The sequence below is a fragment of the Piliocolobus tephrosceles genome, chromosome 4 (assembly GCF_002776525.5).
Source record: "Piliocolobus tephrosceles isolate RC106 chromosome 4, ASM277652v3, whole genome shotgun sequence".
Lineage (NCBI taxonomy): Eukaryota > Metazoa > Chordata > Mammalia > Primates > Cercopithecidae > Piliocolobus > Piliocolobus tephrosceles.
The window spans coordinates 110,257,643-110,281,248 of NC_045437.1; the positions used below are offsets into that span (position 1 = coordinate 110,257,643).

A 23,606-nucleotide genomic window follows, 5' to 3' on the forward strand; every position below is an offset into this window, starting at 1 on the left:
TCCACCCACCCACCCATCCACCTTCCTCTCCATCTATTCAAACATCCACCCACCCACTCATCCACCTTCCCAGTCCATCTATTCACCCATCCACCCACCCATCCACCTTCCCCCCCCTCCATTTATTCAACCCCCCCCCCCCCCCCCCTCCCCTCCATCCATTCACCCATCCACCCACCCACCCATCTACCTTCCCCTCCATTTATTCAGCCACCCATCCACCCACCCATCCACCTTCCCCTCCATCTATTCAAACATCCACCCACCGACCCGTCCACTGTTCCCGTTCCTACATTTCTCCCTCTTCTTTCCATTAATCTTTACACATCCACTTACCCCATGCATCCACCTGCCTATCCAATTATGCAGTCACCTACTCTCTCCCGCCTTCATCTATAAAAGTAGCCAAATGTCTTCCCAGCCAGTCAGCCAGCACCCCATTCCCTGCTTCCACTGTCCCCATCCCCCACCCATCCAATCATCAACTGCTCCCTGGCCCTGTTTTGTTCTGCATCCTAAGTCAAATGTCACAATCTTGAGATGGATTCGGGGATGCAGAGGAGGAAGAGGAGGGGGTGAGGAGGAGAACAGAGGAGGGGAGAAGTGCCGGGAGGAGGAAGAGGAAACCACTCTCATCTCACTGAGCCTCAGAACTTGCCTGCTCAGTTCTGAGTCACTTGCCTGCTGCGTGAAGTGACCCCAGGCAGTGCCTCCCTCAGAGCCTGAGTTGTGTCTGCTGTGGGCGTTTGGCTTCCTGTTGCCCAGCCTGTCTTGGCAGTTTTCCCTTGTCTCACACGCAGCTCTTCTGCCATGTCCAGACCCACTCTGCAGCATGTCACCAACTACCAGCTTGCCATGTTCCAGGACAACCAGCATGAGCCCCCGCCCATGTTTCCTCTTCCAGGCAATGCTACGGCAGTGCTGCCCACAGTGGCATTCCGGGATGCTGATAAACTTGCCCCTTCTAAACACACCAGGAGACGTCTAGCTCCATAATCCTGGAAGGTGAAGATTTTTGTCCTCCTTTCGCCCATTAGGGAAGTGAGGCTTGGATACCCTTCAGTGTGCTCCTCAGAGGAACACAGCTGGGAGGGCAAAGCGGGTGTTGGCCACAGCAGCACCTCATGCCCAGCACACCCAAGGCCTCCCAAGCCACTGGGGTTCCTGAGGGCAAGGGCTGTGTTTACCTGGTGTGGTTTAACTGCAGGGGTGAGGTCTTGTCCCCTCCGCTGCCCCTGCCCTGAAGGTTTGCAGCTTACCCCTGGGGGCAGAGAGGATCCCAGGAGAATCTGCTTGGACAGGTGTGGTCATTTTCCCTGCTACAGTTTTTTTTGTGTGTGTGTTCATCCTGTAGACACTTTTCCCTGGCCCTGATTTGCAGGTCCCTGCCTAGCAGCACTGACCACCAGCCCAGCCCTTCTTGCACGGGAAGTGGGACAGGGGCAGGAGCGGGGAGGTCTCCATGGCCAAGGCCCAGGACAGGGCTCTGCCAGCCCCCCTAGTAGGTCAGAGGCCAACAGCCTGGCCACCTGGCCCCAAGAGCCCATGAATGGGTCTTCCCTCACCCGCCATCTGATGCCATTGGTGAGAGCAGTCAGGGAGAGGTCATCAGACTTCACGTTCCCTCCCAGCTCAGCAGTGCCTGATTCCTCGATGGGCCAGAAAGGGGCTGGATTTAGAGGGGCCATGATGTGCAGGGTGGGGAGATGAGGGCCCTGGGGTGCGGGCCCGGAACAGGCGCAGGCCTGGGACAGGAAGAGCCCAGGGTGACGTGACCCCCGCCCGGCTGCCCACCTCGTCACAGGGGGCGATGCGGCCCACCACGTCCTTAAGGTGCCCGATAGTCGACTCCTCCTGGAAGTCCCTCGGGAAGGTCTCGGTCCACTCCGCCAACAGCTGCAGCAGTTTGGGGCCGAACTTCCGGACCCGGGCCTGCAGGTAAGCGAGGGACACCGCGCTCGTGAGGGGCGCTGAGCGGACACGTGAGCCTCACTGCGCGTCCTTGCGGGTGTGGCCGCCCGGGCAGGCAGGGCCTCGGGCCCTCTCTGTGGGGGTGGTGCGATCCTGCCCTGCGTCCGCAGGCAGCGGAGCGGGGACGCACACATTTCTGGGCGGGGCCATCTCTTGCTGGGCCTTTCTGCAAAGTCTCCATCCCCCCGGGGGCAGTCTTCATGCCGCGGGGAAGGGGCAGTTCTCAGGAGCAGCGGACCCTGCCCCAGGGGTGGGTCCAAGTCTGTGCCGACCAATCATAGCAGTGCATACTCCGTCATGCGCAGTGATTGGCTCACAGACGGCCACGTGACCTAGGATAGGCCAATGAGGAGGCTCACTGGACTGGTAGAGAAAAGGGATTGAGGCTTCCACGTGACTGGAAAGCGTGGTAGGTGACCCTAGTGCAGTGGAGGCGGCCAGGCACCGCACCCGCCAGTCTGAGGGAGGCCAGCCCAGGGAAACGGCAGCAGAGGGTGGGAGGGAGACAGGCCACGGTGCAATGCTGTAGTTTGAGGCCCAAGCCAGCGGTCGCTGAGATAGGGCAGGTACAGGAGCCAGCTAAGTCCTTTTGGTTCAGGCGGGTCGAAGTTGGGTTTTTCGCACTAGCTGTAGAGCCCTACCGACGTGTGTGTAATAGAGGCAGCCCGCAGGGTCTGGCCAGGACTGGGGAGGGGGAGCGGATGTGCTGGCGGAAGGAAGCCCAGCAGAGGCAGCAGGCGACCCCCGCCCCCGGCCACAGATGAGTCCTACTGACCGGACTCCGGATACTCAGGCCTGGGCTTAATGTAAGCTCAAGGGCTCCCGTAGGGCACTGGAAAACTACACGGAGGTTAAAGGGCCTGTTCTGCTCCTTCTAGCTCTGGGCCTCAGACAAGGTGGAAACACCCTGTGGCCACCTTGTCAGGAAAACGGGGACAATCATTGCCTCCCCGAGGGGAGTGCTGGTACACTCTGAGACCCCCGGCCTGCCCTCCACCTCACCTTGTCCAGCACCGGCTGGTCCAGCTGCTGCTGCTCGATGCACAGGTGGCAGACCCGGGCCAGCAGCTCCCGGGGCTCGATGAAGAGGCGAGAGCTCAGCAGGAAGGTGAAGATGTAGGCTTTCTGGGGGACAAACGAGAAAGAGGGCTCAGGCTAAGAGGGCACCGGGAGGAGCATGCTTCCCCACTGGCCCTGTACCCTGGCCCAAGGCCACTCCCAACCCTGTTGCCTCCCGTGCCTGGTGGAGGAGAGCCCACTCTCCTGCCCGCTGGGTAGGTCACCCACCTCGGGGTAGTAGTCGGCTGTGGGCACCAGGTGCTGGATCAGTGTTTCCAGGGAGGCTGAGGATGGAGCTCCATCCAGAAGGTGCTGCCCGGCCTGTTCGCCATCTGTGGGCTCGGTGGTGGGTGGGCTGAGGCTGCCTGGGGTGACCATATTGGAGGCACTCAGCGTCTGTGGCATGCCTGCCTGCAATGGCAAGGAGCAGTAGGGACCTGAGTGGGGCACACCTGAGTTGGGTGCACCTGAGTGGGGATGCACCTGAGTTGGGGGGTGCACCTGAGTTGGGGGGTGCACCTGAGTGGGAGCTACTGGTCCTGGGGCTCCTGGCTGGGCAGGCTTCCCCCACAGGCACTTCGTGCCAGCTTGAGTCCAGTGGTCACTTCCTGGGAGTGCTGCCAGGGACCCCCTTCCTAACAGCAGAGCCTCCATTCTCCTTCGTCTCACAGCCTCTCAGCTCTCCTGCAGGACCCGTCTCTTTTCTACTCTGGGGTTCCCACTCAGGGGCAGGCCTCTTCTAGATTCTGCCCCCGCCACCCCCCAGCCCTCAACGAAGGTTGTTTTTCACAAGCCTGGATAATCAGCCTAATCCCCTGCTTCTGGCCACAAGATTGGTTCAGGGATTGGCCCCATCCAAACTAGGGGGGCTCAGCTGCAATCCCAGAACTTTTGTGGCACTTGGAGGTTTTCTTTCCCCCTGGAGTCCTTGAGCTGGTGGAATGTATGCCTGACACTATTGGGGCCATTGTGGCACCATGAGGGGCCAGGAAAGTGGGCACATTCCTGAGCACAGTGTCGGGGACCTCGAATCCTGCTGTGCCTGAAGCTGCTCTGTGGACTTCTCCATCACATGTGCCTGTTTAAGTTGGGGTTCTCTCAGGTATAGTCAAAACTGCTGTCCTCCTTAACCTGGCATTCCAGGCTCTTTGTGATTTGGACTAGCTGACCTATCCATCCTCACTGCCTATCACACCCCATTGCTCTTGGCACCAGCCATGTACTTTCCTCCAAGTGCCTTCTCCAACTACGAACCACTGCACACGCCGTTCCCTCCTGCAGGAAGGTTCTCCCACCATCTTCACTCTCCCATCCCTCGAGGTGTGGTTGAAATGCCTCCTCCTTGGTGGAGGCTTCCCTGCTTCCCACCAAGGCTGCACCTGACCTCTGGTGGGCATCAGCAGATTCTCCTTGTCAGCCTTGTTGGGTGCCTGGGGTGCTGCTGTCAGCACCTGGCACAGAGAAAGGCCAGCTGCAGCCGTTACAGTGTCTTCTCTACCCAAACCTCCAGGCAGAGGCCAGAGCACATCCTCTGTGAGCCCACTCTGAGTGACGGGCCTGGCAGCAGCAGGTGTCCATACACACGTGCAGGTAGCCCATGTTTCCTCTCAGAAGCACTTCCACTTATCCCTCTAGGCCAGTCTTCCTTGAAAGCCCAGGAGCCCTCACAGTGATGTGTCTTGGCTAAACCTGTCACTGTTTAACCAGCCCTTACAATCTTTTTTTTTTTGAGACAGAGTCTCGCTCTGTCACCCAGGCTGGAGTGCAGTGGCACCGTCTCCGCTCACTGCAAGCTCCGCCTCCCAGGCTCCCGCCATTCTCCTGCCTCAGCCTCCTGAGTAGCTGGGACTACAGGCGCCCGCCACCACGCCCAGCTAATTTTTTGTATTTTTAGTAGAGACAGGGTTTCACCGTGTTAGCCAGGATGGTCCGATCTCCTGACCTCGTGATCCGCCTGCCTTGGTCTCCCAAAGTGCTGAGATGACAGGCGTGAGCCAGCGCGCCCGGCTGCCCCTACATTCTTGATCGTGGAGTCCTGTCAGCTCACTGCAGGGTCTTCTACTGCTTAGGACTCTGAGACTCCCCTGCTCACGCTGTCCCTGCTGCCCCGATGGCAAACTCTGACCCTGGCCTGTTTCTCCTTTCCAGCACTGAGTGACCCTGCCCTGGGAGTAGAGACAGAGGGACGTGGGGGGGCCAGAGCTGACAGTGAGGGTCAGAGGAGCCCCTCAGAGGGCTGTCCCGTGGGCATGTGGGTGTGGGAGGTGCTGGGACTGGGTTACAGCATGGGAAGGGCTCAGGCATTGGTGTGGACAGCAGCCCAGACAATCCTGGCCATGGTGACAGACACAGCTTATTTTCGCCACCCTGACAATGCTGTAAGTGTTCAATTTTCAGCCAATAAAACTGTAAAATTTCACAAAATCACCTCCTGTCTGTCCCAGGGGGAGGCGGCTGTGCAGGTAGGCATGTAGGAAGCTGCACCTGCTCAGTGGGAGGGGGCTAGCTGCAGGATGGGCCAGCTGCAGGGTACACACTGCTCTGCCTCCTGCCCAGGGCGCAGCAGCTCAGCCTGATTCCACAAGACAGAAAACCTGTGAGCCTGGGAGGTCTGCTGTCTCCTGCTGGACACCTGGCACCTGTTCACCCTGCAGTGTTGGGCCTGCCCCAGATCCCAGCCCAATTTTCTTGACAAGCCAGTGGCAAGGGTGGAGGTGGCTCTGGAAGCCTCTGCAGGATGGTGGGAGGTACGACGCAGGGGCCTTTCTGAATGAGGCCAGGAGGCTGCCACTTTAAAGAGACAGCCAGGAGGCTCCCAGGGGACCTGGGGCCTGGCCTGGAACCAGGTACTGGGCACATGGGAAGTGGGAGAAGTGTTCAGATCCAGCTCTGCTCTGGAGCCAGGGGTGGTGGTGGTTGCCAAACTATTGTGACCCCCAGGGATGCCCGGAGAGGGTCTGGGCTGCCAGCGGCCCTCTGACCTCCAATCACCCATCGTGTCATCAGCTGGGTCCAGGTCTGGGAATCAATGAATGGGCTTATCCTTGTGCCGCAGGCTTTAATTTTTTCCTGCTGTTGCCAAGGGTCATCCATTCATGCGTGTATGCATGGAGTGACTCCTGGCTCTGTTCCAGGCAATGGGGACAAAGCCTGAGCTCAGGGAGCTGGCAGGGGAGGCAGAGCTATGCAGAGACTGCCCCACTGGAGGCATGCTGTGAGGGAAACAGGGTGACCGCTCTCTATGCTCACTGTGGTGGATGTCCTAGGAGACCCCCTAAGAGAAGGTGAGGTATGGGCAGGGGCGGTGGCTCACGCCTATAATCCCAGCACTTTGGGAGGCCGAGGCGGGAGGATCATGAGGTCACGAGATCGAGACCATCCTGGCTAACATAGTGAAACCCCGTCTCTACTAAAAATACAAAAAACTAGCCGGGTGAGGTGGCTGGCACCTGTAGTCCCAGCTACTCAGGAGGCTGAGGCAGGAGAATGGCATAAACGCGGGAGGGCGGAGCTTGCAGTGAGCAGAGATGGCACCACTGCACTCCAGCCTGGGCGACAGAGCAAGACTCCCTCTCATAAAAAAAGAAACAAAAAAAAAGAGAGAAGGTGAGGTGAGGTCAGCGCTGCTGCCACTCCGGGGGGCCCCCACCACTCCCACCCCTCCCACCTCTCCTTGCAGGCATGCTGGTGCAGACAGGCCAGGTGCCCACCTCTGGCCTCTGCATGAGGACAGCTGGGGACACCGAGGATGCTGCTGCTCCTCCATCCCCAGGGACAGCCAGCTCCTCCTCCCTCCAGCAGGAGCTCCAGCCTGCCTGGAACGGGCTGGGCGAGGGCGGCTGCACTGAGGGATGAGGGCAGGAAGGAGTCTGCAGAGAGACATGCCAGACGGACTGATCAGCGTGTGCAGAGACTCGGCAGAGCTGGGGGCAACGTGCCGTGATCGTGGGAGCATATGCTTAGGTGTCAGGAGCCAGGCAGTGGCTCCTGGAAGGGTCGTGGGGAGTGACTGAGTTGGGGTCAGGGAGTGTGCAGAGTGATCAGAGCATCACGTCCCTTGTGTACAAAAACAGCCATGTCATGAGGGTCCTTCGCTCCACCCACAAGTGACTGCTTTTATTAGTTTCTTGTCTTTCTATAGGTTCTTTATGCAAAGACAAGGAAATGTAAATACATATCGCCCTTTTCTGTCTGTATTACACAAAAAGGTAGCATACTGTCCACACTCCCCCACACTGGGATTTTTCACCAACAATGCATTTTGAGGACCTTTCCATGGCAGGGCAGGGCTGCCTCATTCATTTTTATAAAAATCGCCTCACAATCTTCCATTGTTTGGATGTCCACAAATAATTTTTAAAAACCAATGAGGAAGCAGCCCAAGCATCCATCAGTGACGAATGGGTGGAGAAAATGTGGCCTCTCCACACAGTGGGACAGGAGTCAGCCTTAGAGAGGAAGGAGATCCTGAGTCTGCGGCAACATGGATGAACCTTGAGGACATCATGCTAACTGAAATAAGCCTGATGCAGAAAGACAAACACCGAGTGACTCCACTTGTGGGGGTACCTGGAGTCATCACATTCGCAGAGGCAGACAGTGGAAGGGCGAGTGCCAGGGGCTGGGCTGCGGGACACGAGAACAGAGTCTCACTCTGGGAAGATGAGAAGATTTCTGGAGAGGGATGGAGGTGACGGTTCCACCACGATACGAAGGTACTTAATGCCACTGAACTATACACTTAAAAAGAGTTAAAATGGGCTGGGCGCAGTGGCTCACGCCTGTAATCCCAGCACTTTGGGAGGCTGAGGTGGGCAGATCATGAGGTCAGGAGATCGAGACCATCCTGGCTAACATGGTGAAAACCCATCTCTACTAAAAATACAAAAAATTAGCTGGGTGCGGTGGCGAGCGCCTGTAATCCCAGCTACTTGGAAGGCTGAGGCAGGAGAATCCCTTGAACCTGGGAGGTGGAGATTGCACTGGGCTGAGATCGCACCACTGCACTCCAGCCTGGGAGACGGGGTTAAAATGATACATTTATGCTATGTGTATTTTATTACACTTTTTTTTTTTTTTGAGACAGAGTCTCGCTCTGTCACCCAGGCTGGAGTGCAGTAGCGCCATCTCAGCTCACTGCAAACTCCACCTCCCAGGTTCAAGGGATTCTCCTGCCTCAGCCTCCCAAGTAGCTGGGATTACAGGTGCACACCACCACGCCTGGCTAATTTTTGTATTTTTAGTAGAGATGGGGTTTCACCATGTTGGCCGGGATGGTCTCGATCTCCTGACCTCGTATCACACTTTTTAAAAAAAGGCAGTGATGATGGGATAATTGTTTATTGTTACGATATCTCTCAAAAGTCTTGAAATCACTGTTAAGTCTTAAATCTCCCATCTGTGTTTTGTGCACATGGCCTGAATGATGCACGTGACAAAGGGGCTGGGAGTCTTGGCGGCTGCATAGATGGGCTCTCAGCATGAGGGGCTCAGCACGGATGGGGAACGCTCTGCCCGTGCCCTGTAGAGAGAGCTTTCCATTTCTCCCTGTGTCTGCCTCATCAGGACGTGGGGCTTGGAGTGCGTGAACTAGACATATGCACGGTGTGGCTCCCGTGGGGTTCTGCTTCCTCCCCATGAAATGAATGAGACTGAATTAAATGCCCAGTGCTGGCAGGCGTGCAAGGGCAGCTCCTTATACACCACTGAGGAGAGGGGTGGTGTGTGTTGTCATGGTCACCTTAATTGTACCAAGATTTGGCTCAATGTGCCAAGAGCCTTATGTTCTATAGTGTCCTTTCATCCTAATCAAAGCCTTGGAAATGTATCCTGAGAAAATAAAGGGGACAAGCTGTGGAAAGAAAGTCCCTTGCTTCAGTATTAAATCTCAGCAGCGAACACTCGCAAGCAGCGCTGATGGTGAACAAAGGGAGCACGGACGAGGAGGTGATCACAGACCCACTGGCGGAGTGGCTGTGGCCGCTGCAGTGATGGTTCTGAACACGCAGTCAACACAGAAAACGGTGTGGCACAAGGAAGGGAAAACAGAAGGAGAGAAAGGTGTGGATGGTGGAAGTGACATTTATATGGATGAAGACTGCAGTGGGGCACTGAGAAATGAGTCGCTGCTGTGCCCTCCCCGCACCCCATTGTTTTACAGTCATTCATCCAAGTTGAAGTTCACTCATCAGAAGGCGGCTCTGGGAACACCTGAACTGATTCCAGGCCCGGAATGGTGAGGTTGGGGACACCTGCCCCTGCTGTGGCAAGGGCACTGACAGGACACTGAGAGGAAATGCCTGGCTCTGGCACACAGCCCCAAGTGGCCGAGGCATGAGCTTCTGCCTCGGTTTCCCTCTCCATGACTTCTGTCATGCTGCCCGGCCCCCAGCCCCTCAGGCATCTCTCTTTGTGTGTGTCTCCAGGCCCTGCACCTGGAGGTCCTGGGGCTCCTGCAGTTCAAGAGACAGCAGGCGAGGACTGTGTGGGGTCAGGTCTGCCGAGAGACAGGCAGCCATGGGACAGGACCCCACATGTCACCCTGCAGGGGGGCACTCTGATGCCCGCCAATGCCCAGTTGGGCATCCTTCCATCTGGAGGCCTTGCTGGCAGGCTCAGGGCCCACGCTGCTCTAGGCCGCTGGCACTGGCAAAGTTTCTGGGACAGCGTGGCCCCAGCCCAGCCCCTCTCTGGGAGACGGGAAATGTGTGCGGGGACAGGGGCACGATGTGGTGCGTTAAGGAAGGCCAGCCCTGGAGATGGATGTGCATTCCCCTGCTATTCCTGTGGGTGCTAGAAGAAGGTAACAGTCACCTGACCCCAGCCAGGTCCAGGTGAAAACGTGCCCAAGGGCCCTGCTGTTCCTCCTCCGTGTGGGGCTGGCAGAAGGTGGGCCGGCTGTGCCAATGAAAAACCACAAGCTCTGCTGTGCTTCGGGAGCTGACGTGCTCAGACCTTCCCGGTATGAAAGCCATCCAGGACTCCTGACGTATGTTTCATATAATGATTGTAAGGGTGGCAATTAATTCTATTTTTTTTTTTTTTTTTTTTTTTTTTTGAGACGGAGTCTCGCTCTGTCGCCCAGGCTGGAGTGCAGTGGCCGGATCTCAGCTCACTGCAAGCTCTGCCTCCTGGGTTCATGCCATTCTCCTGCCTCAGCCTCCCGAGTAGCTGGGACTACAGGCGCCCACCACCTCGCTTGGCTAGTTTTTTGTATTTTTAGTAGAGACAGGGTTTCACTGTGTTAGCCAGGATGGTCTCGATCTCCTGACCTCGTGATCCGCCCGTCTCGGCCTCCCAAAGTGCTGGGATTACAGGCTTGAGCCACCACGCCCAGCAATTCTATTTTTTAAAAAAGCCACTGTTGGGGCCACACAGGGAGTTAAAGCACAGTTAGAAATGGCATCTGTAGTGCCAAGGTGGCCAATTTACAAATCCTGTTCCTGCTGGGTCCCCTCATCCCTCAGTGTGGGTGGCTGGCAATAAAAATCTGCAAAATGGAAATCCATCGAACTTGCAGAAGAAAAGCAGGTGGCTGGTCAGAGCGTGTCTTGGGGGCTGGAGAGATGTTCTGCCCGGGCCAGGTGTGGCAGAAGGGACAGAGGTAAAGCAGGCTCCCGAAGGCCCTTGTGAGGACCACGCGTGTGTCTCAGGAGGACACCTGTGAGCCCTGAGAAGCGGGAGCAGCCCAGTGCACGAAGCACCTCACACAGTGCCTGCTGCTGTGGAGAAAGGACCCTCGAGGCCAGCACTCCCCACGGGGAGCTCGCCACCTGCCAGTGCCGGACCACAACACAGGCAGCAACTGCTTCTAGCCAAGGCTCTGTGCCAAAAAGACTTGCCAACTGCACTGCCACGGTTCCCCACGGCTTCCGTGCTGGCTGCAGCTGGGGCAGCCCTCTACCTGCCCATCCAGCCCTGCAGCTGAAACCATGTCCCAACAGCTGCTGGAAATGACCCACTGCTTTAGCCTCAAAGGCTGTGGTGATCAGATCAGAGCCTTTCTGCCCTTTGCTTTAATATGGTGCAGAATTGTACACATTTACACATTCTCAAGAGTTTGAGACCAGCCTGGGCAACACAGGGAGACCCTCATCTCTAGAAAATTTTTTTAAAATTAGATTGATGTAATGTTGCACACCTGTAGTCCAAGCTACTTGGGAGGCTGAGATGGGAGGATCGCTTGAGCCCAGGAATTCGAGGCTGCAGTGAGCCGTGATGGCACCACTGCATCCCAGCCTGGGTGACAGAGCGAGACCCTGTCTCTAGCAAAAATAAAAAAAGTTAAAAAAATATACTTAACATAAATTTACCATGTAAAGTTCAGTGACATTAAGTACATTCACACTGTTGCCCAAGCATCACCACCATCCATCCACAGAAGTTTTTCATCATCCCAATTGAAACCCTGTACCCATTAAACACAAACTCCCCAATCTCTCCTCCTCTCCTCCCCCAGCCCCTGGTGACCACAGTTATACATTCTATGTATTTTTTACTATTCTGGGTACCTTATATAAGTGGAATCATAAACTATTTGTCCTTCAGTGACTGGCGTATTTCATTCATCTTTGTCAAGATGAATCTCTGTTGTAGCAAGTGTCAGAATTTCCTTCCTCTTTAAGGCTGAATACTGTTTCATTGCATGCATATACCACATTTTGTTCATCTACTCATCTGTCAGTGGGCAGTGGGCTGTTTCCCCCTTTACCATACGGTTTTCCACAGCAGCTGCACCGTTTTATTTATTTATTTATTTATTTTTTAATTTTAATTTTTATTTTTGTTTCGAGACAGGGTCGCACTCTGTTACCCAGGCTGGAGTGCAGCGGCACCATCTCGGCTCACTGCAACCTCCGCCTCCCGGGTTCAAGCGATTCTCCTGCCTCAGCCTCTCGAGAAGCTGGGATTACAGGCATGTGCCACTGCTGCGCCCGGCTAATTTTTGTTTTAGTAGAGATGGGGTTTCACCACGTTGGCCAGGCTGGTCTTAAACTCCTGACCTTAGGTGATCTGCTCGCCTCGGCCTCCCAAAGGGCTGGAATTACGTGTGTGAGCCACTGTGCCAAGCCTGCTGCACCATTTAAAATCACCACCAGCAATGTAAAGGGTTCCAGTTTCCCCACATCCTTGACAACGCTTGTTGTTTTCTGCTTTTTTGATAATGGCCATCCTAACGGGTGGAAAGTGGGATCTCACTGTGGTTTGGATTTGCATTTCCCTAAGTATCAGTGATCTTGAGCATCTTTTCATTTGCCATTTGTATATATTCTTTAGAAAAATGCCTGTTCAAGACTTTTCCCCACTTTTCTCAAGCAAAGAAAATTTAAGTCATAGAATTGGTTCTGTGACAGGATGTCATTACCCCACCTCTGAGATTTAAGGAACGAAAGAGAAACCGAGGCGTTTCAAGACCCAGAAGATCAGAGGAGAAGCCCGGCAGAACTGGAGCTCATGCTTCGAGCATGGCTGCTGCTGGGACCTCTGCAGAGGCATGAGGCAGCTGGCCCTGAGACTCCTCTTGTACCCATTTTTGAATTGGGTTGTTTGGGATTTGTTTGCTTTTGAGTTTTAGGAGTTTGTTAGATATTATGGCTATCAGTCCCTCATTAGCTATGTGATTTGTAAACATCTTCTCTCCCATTCGGTAGGTTATCTTTTGACTTTGTTGCCCCTGTCCTTTGAGGCACAAATGTCTTCCGTTTTGATGAAGTCCCATTGGTCTGTTTTTGTCTTTCATTGCCTGTGTCTTTGGTGTCATATCCAAAAAGTCACTGCCCAATCCAATATCGCGAAGCTTTCCCCCAAGGTTTTTTTGAGATGGAGTCTGGCTCTGTCGCCCAGGCTGGAGTGCAGTGGCACAGTCTCAACTCACTGCAACCTCTGTCTCCCAGGTTCAAGTGATTCTCCTGTCTCAGCCTCCCGAATAGCTGGGACTACAGGTGCATGCCATGACACCCGGCTCATTTTGTTATTTTGTATTTTTGTATTTTTAACATGGTTTCACCACATTTCCCAGGCTGGTTTCCAACTCCTGAGCTCAAGTGATCCATCCACCTCGGCCTCCCGAAGTGTTGGGATTACAGGCATGAGCCACTGCATTTGGCCAGCTATGTGTTTTTCATATGTGACTTTTATTATGTTGAGGTAGTTTCCTTCTATTCCAGTTTTTGGAATTTTTTTTTTTTATCATGAAAGGGCATTGAATTTTGTTTAATGCTTTTTCTTCATCAGTTGAAATGATCATGTGTTTTTTCCTTCATTCTGTTAATCTATTGTATTACATTGATTGATTTTCCTATGTTGAACCATCTTTGCATTCCAGGAATAAACCTCCTTTGGTTGTGGTGTATAATTTTTTTAATATGCTGCCAAACTTGGTTTGCTAATATTTTGTTGAGGAGTTTTGCATCATAAGGGATATTGGTCTGTAGTTTACTTTTCTTGTAGTGCTTCTGTCTGGCTTTGGTATCAATGTAATGTTGTCCTCATAATATGAGTTAGGAAGTGTTTCTGCCTCTTTAATTTTTAGGAAAAGTTTGAGAAGGACTAGTGATGGTTCTTTTTTAAATGTTAGGTAGAATTCACCAGTGAAACCACCAGGTCCAGGACTTTTTTGTTGTTGGAAGGCTTTTAATTACTAATTAAACTGCTTTATTAGTTATAGATCTATTTAGGGTTTCTATTTTTTTTATGATTTCAGTTTCTAGGAATTTCATCTAGAAATTCCGGTTTGTTCAAATTTCCAATTTGTTGGCATATAATTTTTCATAGTACTCTTATAATTCCTTTAATTTCTGTAGAATTGGTAATAGTATCCCTACTCTCATTTCTGATTTTAATAACTTGAGTCATGTCTTTTTTTTTCAGTCAGTCTTCTTTTGGAAGAACTAACTTTAGGCTTTTTAAATTTTTTCTATTCTCTACTTTATTTATCTCTACTATAATCTTTATAATTTCCCTCCTGCTAGCTTTGAGTTTAGTTTGTTCCTCTTTTTCTAGTTCTTTACATTGTACAATTAGGTTGTTATTTTGTGACCTTTCTTCTTTTTTATTGTGTTTACAGCTATAAATTTTCCATTAAGGACTGTTTTTGCTGTATCCCATGTTTTAGTATGTTGTGTTTTCATTTTCATTCATCTCTAAGTATTTTCGAATTTCTGTTGGGACTTGTTCTTCAATGCACAGGTTAAGAATGTGTTGTTTACTTTCCACAAATTTGTGAATTTTCCAGTTTTCTTTCTATTATTGATTTCTAATTTCATTCTGTCATAGTTGGAGAGGATACTTTGTATGATATCTCTTTTAAAATTTATTGCATCTTAATCTGTGGCCTAACATATGGTTTATCCTGGAGAATATCACATGTGCACTTTAGAAGATTGTATATGTTGTTGTTGAGTAGAGTTCTGTATATGTCTGTTAGACCTAGTTGGTTTATTGTGTTAAGTCCTTTATTTCCTTCCTTATCTTCTGTCTGGTCATTCTACCCAGTATTGAGAGTGAGGTAGCAGCTGCTGAAATAGCTCAGTTGGGAAAGCATTAAGACTGGAGAGTGAGGTATTGCAGTCTCCAGCTATTACTATAGAGCTGTCTATTTCTCCTTTCAATCCTGCCCATTTTTGCTTCATATATTTTAATGGTCTGTTATTGGGTCATAAATGTTTATAATTGTTAAATCTTCTTGCTGACTTAAATTTTCATTGATATGTGATAACCTTCCTTGTCTCTGGTAATCCTTTAAAATTTAAAGTAGTTTTTCTGTTACTAGTATGGCTGCTCCTACTGTCTTTTGGTTACTGTTTACGTGGAATATCTTTTTCAGTCCCTTCATGTTTAACCTGTTTATGACTTTGGATCTAAAACAAATCTCTTGTGGATAATATATAGTTGGCTCTTTTTAAAAAATCCATTCTGCCAATCTTTGTCTTTTGACTAGAGAATGTAATCCATTTGCTTTTTAAATAGTAACAGTTAAGACAGGACTTACTCCTGCCATTTTGCTGATTTTCTTTTTTCTATTGCCTTGTATCTTTTTGTTCCTTATTTCCTGCAGTGCTGTGTTCTTTTTTTGTAGTGAAACATTAATTCCTTTCTTGTTTCCTTTTGTGTATATCCTGTAGCTACTTTCTTTGTGGCTACTATGGGGATTACATTTAACATCCTAAAGTTATAACACTCTAATTTGAATTTAGACCAGTTAACTTTAATAGAATTCAAAAACTCTGCTCCTATACAGTTCTGTCCCCATGCTGTTAGTTATCGATGTCACACAATTACATTTTTATTAAGTTCAAAAGCACAGACTAATAATTATTTTCTTAATGTATTAGTCTCTTAAATCATGTAAAAAAAGGTAGAGTAAGGCCGGGCGCGGTGGCTCAAGCCTGTAATCCCAGCACTTTGGGAGGCCGAGACGGGTGGATCACGAGGTCAGGAGATCGAGACCATCCTGGCTAACACGGTGAAACCCCGTCTCTACTAAAAAATACAAAAAACTAGCCGGGCGACGTGGCGGGCGCCTGTAGTCCCAGCTACTGAGGAGGCTGAGGCAGGAGAATGGCGTGAACCTGGGAGGCGGAGCTTGCGGTGAGCTGAGATCCAGCCACTGCACTCCAGCCTGGGTGATAGCGAGACTCCGTCTCAAAAAAAAAAAAAAAAAAAAAAGGTAGAGTTACAAATCAGTTATCATAATACCAGCTTTTATAATTGCCCACGGATAAATCTTTACCAGATATTTTTGTTACTACAGCCTTGAATAACTCTTTAGTGTCTTTCATTTCAACCTGAAGCACTTCATTTAGCATTTCTTCTAGGTAGGCCTTGTGGTAGTGACTTTCTTCAATTCTTGTTTATCTAGGAATGCCTTAACTTTCTAATCATTTTTGAAGGACACTTTTGCCATACATAGGATTCTTGGTTGACAGGATTTTTACTTTCAGCATTTTGAATATATCAACTGACTGCCTTCTGGCCTCTAAGGTTTCTTCTTCTTCTTCTTTTTTTTTTTTTTTTTTTTTTTAAGACAGAGTCTCACTCTGTCACCAGGCTGGAGTGCAGTGGTATCATCTTGGCTCACTGCAACCTCTGCCTCCTGGGTTCAAGTGATTTTCCTGCCTCAGCCTCCCAAGTAGTTGGGACTACAGGCACCTACCACCACACCCAGCTAATTTTTGTATTTTTAGTAGAGGCTGGGTTTCACCATGTTGGCCAGGATAGTCTCGATCTCCTGACCTCATGATCTGCCCATCTCAGCCTCCCAAAGTGCTGGGATTACAGGTGTGAGTCCCTGTGCCCCCCAAGGCCTCTAAGGTTTCTGATGGGAAATTCCTTGATAATCTTATTGAGGATCCCCTTTTCTTTTTCTTTTTCTTTTCTTGAGACAGAGTCTAGCTCTGTCACTAGGCGGGAGTGCAATGGAGTGATCACTGCAACCTCCAACTCCCTGGTTCAAGTGATTCTTCTGCCTCAGCCTCCCGAGTAGCTGGGACTACAGGCATGCGACACCACGCCCAGCTAAGTTTTGTATTTTTAGTAGAGACGGGGTTTCACCATGTTGGCCAGTATGCTCTCCATCTCTTGACCTTGTAATCCACCTCCTCCCAAAGTGCTGGGATTACAGGCATGAGCCACTGTGCCTGGCTGAAGACCCCTTTTATGTGATGACTCACTTCTTTCTTGCTGCTCTCAAGATTCTCTATTTGTTTTTGTATTTTCCAGTTTGATTATAATGTGTCTCACTGTGGGTCTCTTTGAGTTTATCCTACTTGGTTCACTGAGTTGACTGGATGTTTATATTCATGTTTTTCATCAAATTTGGGAAGTTTTCGGCCATTAATTATTCAGATAATCTCTCTATGCCTTTCTCCTCCGTCTTTTCCTGGGACTCTCACAAAGTATATGTTGGTCTGCTTTATGGTATTGCTTAGGTCCTGTAGGTTCTGTTCACTTTTTTCAATCTTTTTTATTTTCCTGTTCCTCAGATTCAATAATTTCAATTGCCCTATCTTCAAGTTTGCTGATTCTTTCTTTGGCCTGCTCAAATCTGCTTTTGAATACCTCTAGTGAATTTTTCATTTCAGTTATTGTGCTTTATAGCTCCAAAATTTATTTTTGGTTCCTTTGTATGTTTTTCTATCTCTTTATTGATAGTTCCATTTTGCTTATACATCTTTTTCTTGACTGCTACTTCTTTACTTCTTAGAACATCTTTAGGACAGTTGTTTCAAAGCCTTTGTCTAAGAAGTCTGTCATGAAGTCTTTCTCAGGGACAGTTTTTGTTTATTTACTTATTTTTCCTTCAAATGAACCATGTTTTCCTCTTTCGTTATATGCCTTGTGGTATTTCTTTTGTGAAAAACTGGACATTTGACTCTTATAATGTGGTAACTCTTGAAATCTGATTCTCCTCCTTCCCCAGGGTTTGCTGTTTTGGTTAAAAAAAAAAAAATGTTGGCTGGGCAAGGTGGCTCACGCCTGTAATCCCAGCACTTTGGGAGGCTGAAGTAGGCGGATCACCTGAGGTCAGGAGTTCAAGACCAACCTGCTCAACATGGTGAAACCCTGTCTCTACTAAAATACAAAAAATTAGCCGGGTGTGGTGGCGGCGCCTGTAATCCCAGCTACTCAGGAGGCCAAGGCAGGAGAATTGCTTGAACCTGGGAGGCGGAAGTTGCAGTGAGCCGAGATTGCGCCGCTGCACTCCAGCCTGGGCAACGAGAGCAAAACCCCATCTCAAGAAAAATAAAAATAAAAAAGGTTATAGATTGCCTCTGTACTGGGATCAGCATAAGGTATAAATGTAAAGTCTTCTTGGCTCTTTTCTGAGGCTGCACTTTTCCCAGGGTAATTCCAGTACCCCATATATGTTATTGCTTTTGAATGTTCTAGTCCTTAAATGTCTGCCTCCCAAATGGGGAAAAAGGGAAAAATTAAAGGGGAGGTAGTGGGGAATTTAATGGTTCTGGCTCTTTAAATCCCATGGAAGCCTTTTCATCAAGTGGAGATTATAGCAAAGGTGGCCCACCTCTGTGTCTGCACATTCATGATCAGAGGCAGCAGAACACAGATCCCTGATACCGATATTTGGAGTGCAAGGTCTTTATCACCCACCCTGGCTCCCACAGGCTGTGTGTAAGCCTCTCCATGAACACATGCACAGCCTGCCATGGGATTTGGGGGTGGGGGATAGGTAGCTACTACCATGTTAAGAGCTGGAATTGACCAGAATTAACCAAGATTTATTATCCAAGCCATCCTCTGCAGCTGCAAGCTTTCAAATAGACTTCAGAATTTCAAAATAGTTCTGTCAGATTCTGTCAGTTAATTTGTCATCTACATGGAGAGATGGAATCCTGATGCCTGCTACTCCACCATCTTCCCTGATTTCTCTTCATTACACCTTTAACTGGCTATTGCTATTGTGTTTTGTATATGGCTCTGTATAGCATCTTATTCATTCTAATAGCCTTGGGGCTTGCAGAAGTCAATCATGTCTACAACTAATGGTAATTTCATCTTTTCCCTTCTGGTGGTTAAACTTTTCTCCCTTTTCTTGTCATAATGCATTGGACAGAACTTGCTAGCAGAAACAATACTGGTAAGAATAAGTATCTTATATTGCTCTCTCTCTCCATCAGGGTGAGGTGTGCTCTGGAAACAGACCTGAAAACCCCTCTAGGATGATGTTCCCAGTCCCCCTCCTCCAAACCCAAAAGTTGATTTGTTGGGCGGGGCTGGGGCCATGTGGCCCCTGGTCAGCATGTATCCTGGAAGCCCCAGGACGTTTATGTCTTATTCCTTCTCCTGCCATGAGAAAGACCTGACCAGCCCAGGGCCTTCTCAGAGCCCATGATTCAGTCTCTGTTCAGTTTTACTTCCCTCTGTGAAGGGCCCCCAGAAGCGCTGAGAAGAGGCCTAAATTCTAAATTTTCTTACAGGGCTCAGGACAGGTCTGCCTCCTGGGCAGGTGTCTGGAGCCTCAGCTGGCCCCAGAACTGCTGCAAGGGCAAAATGGGCCTCTTTGTTGGGACAAACCCTGCTGACTTCGTCAGGAACAGAGACAGTCCCTGTCCTCTTAAGGGATAGGGAGCTGAACTCAGCACTGTTTCCAAGGCTCCTGGGTGAAGCACCTGCTCCACCTTACCCAGACAGGTTCTGAACTCCAGGGACTTAAGTTCAAAGAAGAAATAGACTCTGTCATTCTTCAGTGTATTTTGTTCTCATATGTCAGTGTCACTTAATCCTTACAATGACCATAGGAAATGACCACCCACTTCGCAGAGGAATAAACCCGGACTCTCAAGGTAAACTGGGGTGGACAAGGTCACCAGCTGCTGACTGGTGGACTGGGCTGGACTCTCTCTCTCTCTTTTTTTTTTTTTTTTGGAGGCAGAGTCTTGCTCTGTCACCCAGGCCGGAGTGCAGTGGCACAATCTCGGCTCACTGCAAACTCTGCCTCTTGGGCTCACGCCATTCTCCTGCCTCAGCCTCCTGGGTAGCTGGGATTACAGGCGCCCGCCACTACACCTGCCTATTTTTTTTTTTTTTTTTGTATTTTTAGTAGAGACGGGGTTTCACTGTGTTAGCCAGGATGGTCTCGATCTCCTGACCTCGTGATCTGCCCACCTCGGCCTCCCAAAGTGCTGGGATTACAGGTGTGAGCCAGCACACCCAGCCCACCCTGGACTCTTGACTCCAGGTTCAGCTCCTGGCCCTGGCCCTTTGAGGGGGAATTAGTACAGCCTGAGTGGAAGACAGACTTGGCCCGTAGGTTCAGCAGGGAAGCCCGGTGCTGGCACTGGCGCTGGGAGCTGAGGGACAACCTGAGTACTGGAAGCCACGGTGTCCCCCGGCCTCCAGGAGGCAGGGAGCTTCTGGGCAGCCCTGATGGACTCAGCAGAAGGAGAGGCCTCAGACCACAGCCCAGCCCTTCCCCACCTTGCACAGAAACCTCAAGGGAGGAAAGCCCCCGACGCTGAGTATGGGTCTGGACTATGCCAGCTCATGTCTGGCTGCCCGGAGCAGTGGTAGCATCGTGTCTAGGCTCCAAAAGCCTCTGTGGTCCTCCTTTTCTCTCTCCCTGGAGGAGCCTGGAGCTTGGACACACATTTCATTTCCATTTGGGTCCCATGCAGGGCTCCTGCCTGCTCCCCGATGTCTGTGGGGGAACTGCGGCCTCCCTAGGCCGAGCCCAGATCTGCTTGCGGAGGCTGAGAATGCACCTGGCTTTGCCTTCAGGAGGGCAACGCGCTTGGCTGTGAGGAGAGGATTGGCCTGAGTTATTCTGGGGCTCCATATGGCCTTCAGCTCCTGCCGACAGATCCCGCTGTTTCCCTCAGGAAACTCTTGTTTCTGATTGCTCAGGGCCCAGCTTGCAGGCAATCTGTTGGATGCGAGGCGACAAGACCCACGGCAGATTGGTCACTAAATATAGAGCTCTCCCAAGAGGGCAAGTCAGCCTCTCTCCTGCTGCATCTTCCATCCTGTCCCTTACTCTTGGCCCACGTTCTCAATTATGCCCTGAGGACATACTTCTGGAAGGAGAGGCATAGCCCAGTCAGTCCCCAAACCACAGGGAAGGGGTTTGTTTCACCTCCCAACCCACATGCTGCCTTCAGGAACTTCTTCCTGCTGGCGGGAGCCTGAGTCAGGGTGGGAACCTGCGTCCTGGCCAAGAGTGCACTGTCCCTCCTCTCACTGCTGAGCAAGTGACCAGGTCATCCAATTAGAACAAAGCCTGGGCTTTGCTCTGAGACAATTATTATTATCTTCATTATTATTACAACATGAACATCTGTTCCCAGGACCCAGGCTGATAAAAAGAGCATTACCAGTACCTTAAGATTCCTAATGCACCTTCCTCAACCAGTCCCACTCCTCATCTCCCAACTTCCAGACAAGACCATCCTGACTTTTGTGCTAATTGTTCCCTTGCTTTTCTTTATGGTTCCACCTGTGTATTTATCCCTGAATACCCTGCCTCGTTTGACAGCAGAGGGCAGGTGCATGCTGGCAGTGCAAGGAGAGGACGGCACTGCCCCTGCTGGACAGAGGCTCCTGGAGGCGAGCGGATCAGTCTCCAGGCTGTGGTCTGATTCCCGCTTCTCTGGGAGCTGACAAGGCCCCTCCAGGGGAAGTCGTAAGCAGGGTTGAAAGGGTGTCTTGGGAAACACAGGGCTCAGCACAGTCGGGTGCGTGGCAGGGCCGAGGTGGGGACCAGGCGCTGGACCTCTGTGATAAAGAACTGTTATCTAAAATATATAAAGGGCCAGGCATGGTGGCTCACACCTGTAATCCCAGCACTTTGGGAAGCTGAGCAGGCAGACCGCTTGAGTCCAGCAGTTCGAGACCAGCCTGGGCAACATGGTGAGAACCCATCTCTACTAAAAATTACTAAAAAGTTAGCTGGGCGTGCTGGCATGCACCTGTCATCCCAGCTATTTGGGAGGCTGAGGTGGGAGCATCACCTGAACCTGGGAAATTGAGGTTGCAGTAAGCCAAGATCATACCACTGCACTCCAGCCTGGGCAACCAGAGTGAGACCCTGTCTCACAAAACAGTAAATAAAATAAAATAAAACATACAAAGAACTCTTACAACTTAATAATAATAAAACAAACAACCTGATTAATAAATAAGACAAAAACCTTAACAGATACCCAACCAAAGAAGATATAAGACGGAAAATAAGTATTTACAAAGGTGCCTCACAGATGTCGTCAGTGAAATGCAAATTAGAACAAGATTCCACTACATACCTACTAGAATGGCCAAAATCCAGATCACTGTCACCACCAAATGCTGGCGAGGAAGGGGAGCAGCAGGAATTCTCATCATTGCTGGTGAGAGGGCAATACGGTACAGGTGCTTTGCAAGGCAGCTTGGCAGTTCCTTACAAAACTAAACATACTCTTACCATATAATCTAGCAATCTTATTTCTTGGTATTTACCCAAAAGAGTTGAAAATTTATGTCCACATAAAAACCTACACACATGTTTCTAGCAGCATTATCATAATTGCCTAGACTTGGAAGCAACCAATATGTCCTTCTATAGGTGAGTGGGTAAATAAACTGTGGTACATCCATCCAAGTGCTAAAAAGAAATGAAGTATCAGGGCTGGGCGCGGTGGTCCATGCCTGTAATCCCAGGACTTTGGGAGGCCGAGGTGGGTGGATCACCTGAGGTTGGGAGTTCGAGACCAGCCTGACCAACATGGAGAAACCACACCTCTACTAAAAAAATATAGAAAATTAGCTGGGCGTGGTGGCATATGCTTGTAATCCCAGCTTCTCAGGAGACTGAGGCAGGAGAATTGCTTGAACCTAGGAGGCAGAAGTTGCGGTGAGCTGAAATTGCACCATTGCACTCCAGTCTGGGCAACAAGAGTGAAACTCCATCTCAAAAAAAAAAAAAAAAAAAAAAAAAAAGAGAGAACTGAAGTATCAGGCCATGAAAAGACATGGAGGAAATGTAAATGCATATTACTAAACAAAAGAAGCCAATCCAAAAAGGCTATATGATTCCAACTAGATCACATTCTGGAACATGAACGTTTATGGAGACAGTAGAAAGACCAATGATTTCCAGGGTTAGTGGGGAGGAAGGAATAAATAGGTGGAACACAGAGGATTTCTAGGGCAGTGAAACTATTCTGCGTGATACTATAATGGTGGATATGTGACATTATTCATTTGTCAAAACCCATAGAATGTACAACACCAAGCATGACCCCCTAAGATGAACTATGCACTCTGGGTAATAATGATGTACCAATGTAGGTTTATCAGCTGTAACAAATGTACCGTTCTGGTGGGTGATGTCGATAATGGGGGAGCCTCTGTATGTGTGGGGGCAAGGGGATGTGGGAAATCTCTACTTTCTGCTCAGTTTTGCTGTGAACCTAAAACTGCTCTAAAACTAGTCTATTTTTTAAACAGATGGCTTGGAGGGAGTGGGGGTCTTGGTGATCGTCTACTTCCGGCTCATGCTGCTGCAGTGGGGCTCAGTTGCCCTCTGGATGTGGTGCAAAGCTGTTACACTGAGATCACCTTTCACCATCCTCCAAGAGATTCCTTCTCCTTTGTGTGTTGGGCTCCTGTCTCCTGTATTTAAAGTCTTCTTTCTTGCGTTGGTCTTTCATTTTAATGGAGCACATCCTCTAGTAGCTTTTTGAGAAGAGGTGCTTAGGAAGTAGAAGTTTAAGATCTCACATGCCTGTAAACATTCTCATTTTACCATCACACTTGCTAGTATATTTTATAGTTCAGCAGGGCATAGAATTCTAGATCAGTGCTCATTTGTCTTCACACTTTTGAAGGCATTGTTTTCTGGCTTCTCTCTGAACTTTGCAGAATTTTCTTCATTCCAAGGTGACCCATCATGCTAGTTTGCCTGGGACTGTCCTAGTTTTAGTACTAAAAATCCCGTATCCCAAGAAAAACCCCTCAGTCCCAGGTAAACAAAGCCAGTTGGTCACCCTAGTCCCAAGCATTTTGAAATTTCACAAGGACGCACCTTGACACGGGCCTTTCTATGTCCCTCGTGTGGAGCACTTTCCAGTCTCACAGGCTGG

General features: G+C 50.0%; 1 protein-coding gene across 2 annotated transcripts in view; it reads right to left on the minus strand.

Annotated features, from left to right (window-relative positions):
- The window catches only part of RASGEF1C (RasGEF domain family member 1C), a 106,951-nt gene that overhangs the window by 37,861 nt on the left and 45,484 nt on the right, over positions 1-23,606 (minus strand). The window contains exons 1-4 of one of the 2 annotated variants that reach the window (XM_023201969.1): positions 3,550-3,784; positions 3,259-3,497; positions 2,974-3,096; positions 1,795-1,932 (exon numbers count right to left, since the gene is read on the minus strand). In XM_023201969.1, the coding sequence (XP_023057737.1) occupies positions 1,795-1,932; positions 2,974-3,096; positions 3,259-3,435 (438 nt within the window). In that variant the 5' untranslated portion in view covers positions 3,436-3,497; positions 3,550-3,784. Of the gene's footprint in view, positions 1-1,794; positions 1,933-2,973; positions 3,097-3,258; positions 3,498-3,549; positions 3,785-23,606 lie in introns of those variants that run through there. The other variant, XM_023201970.2, reaches the window with a different exon arrangement.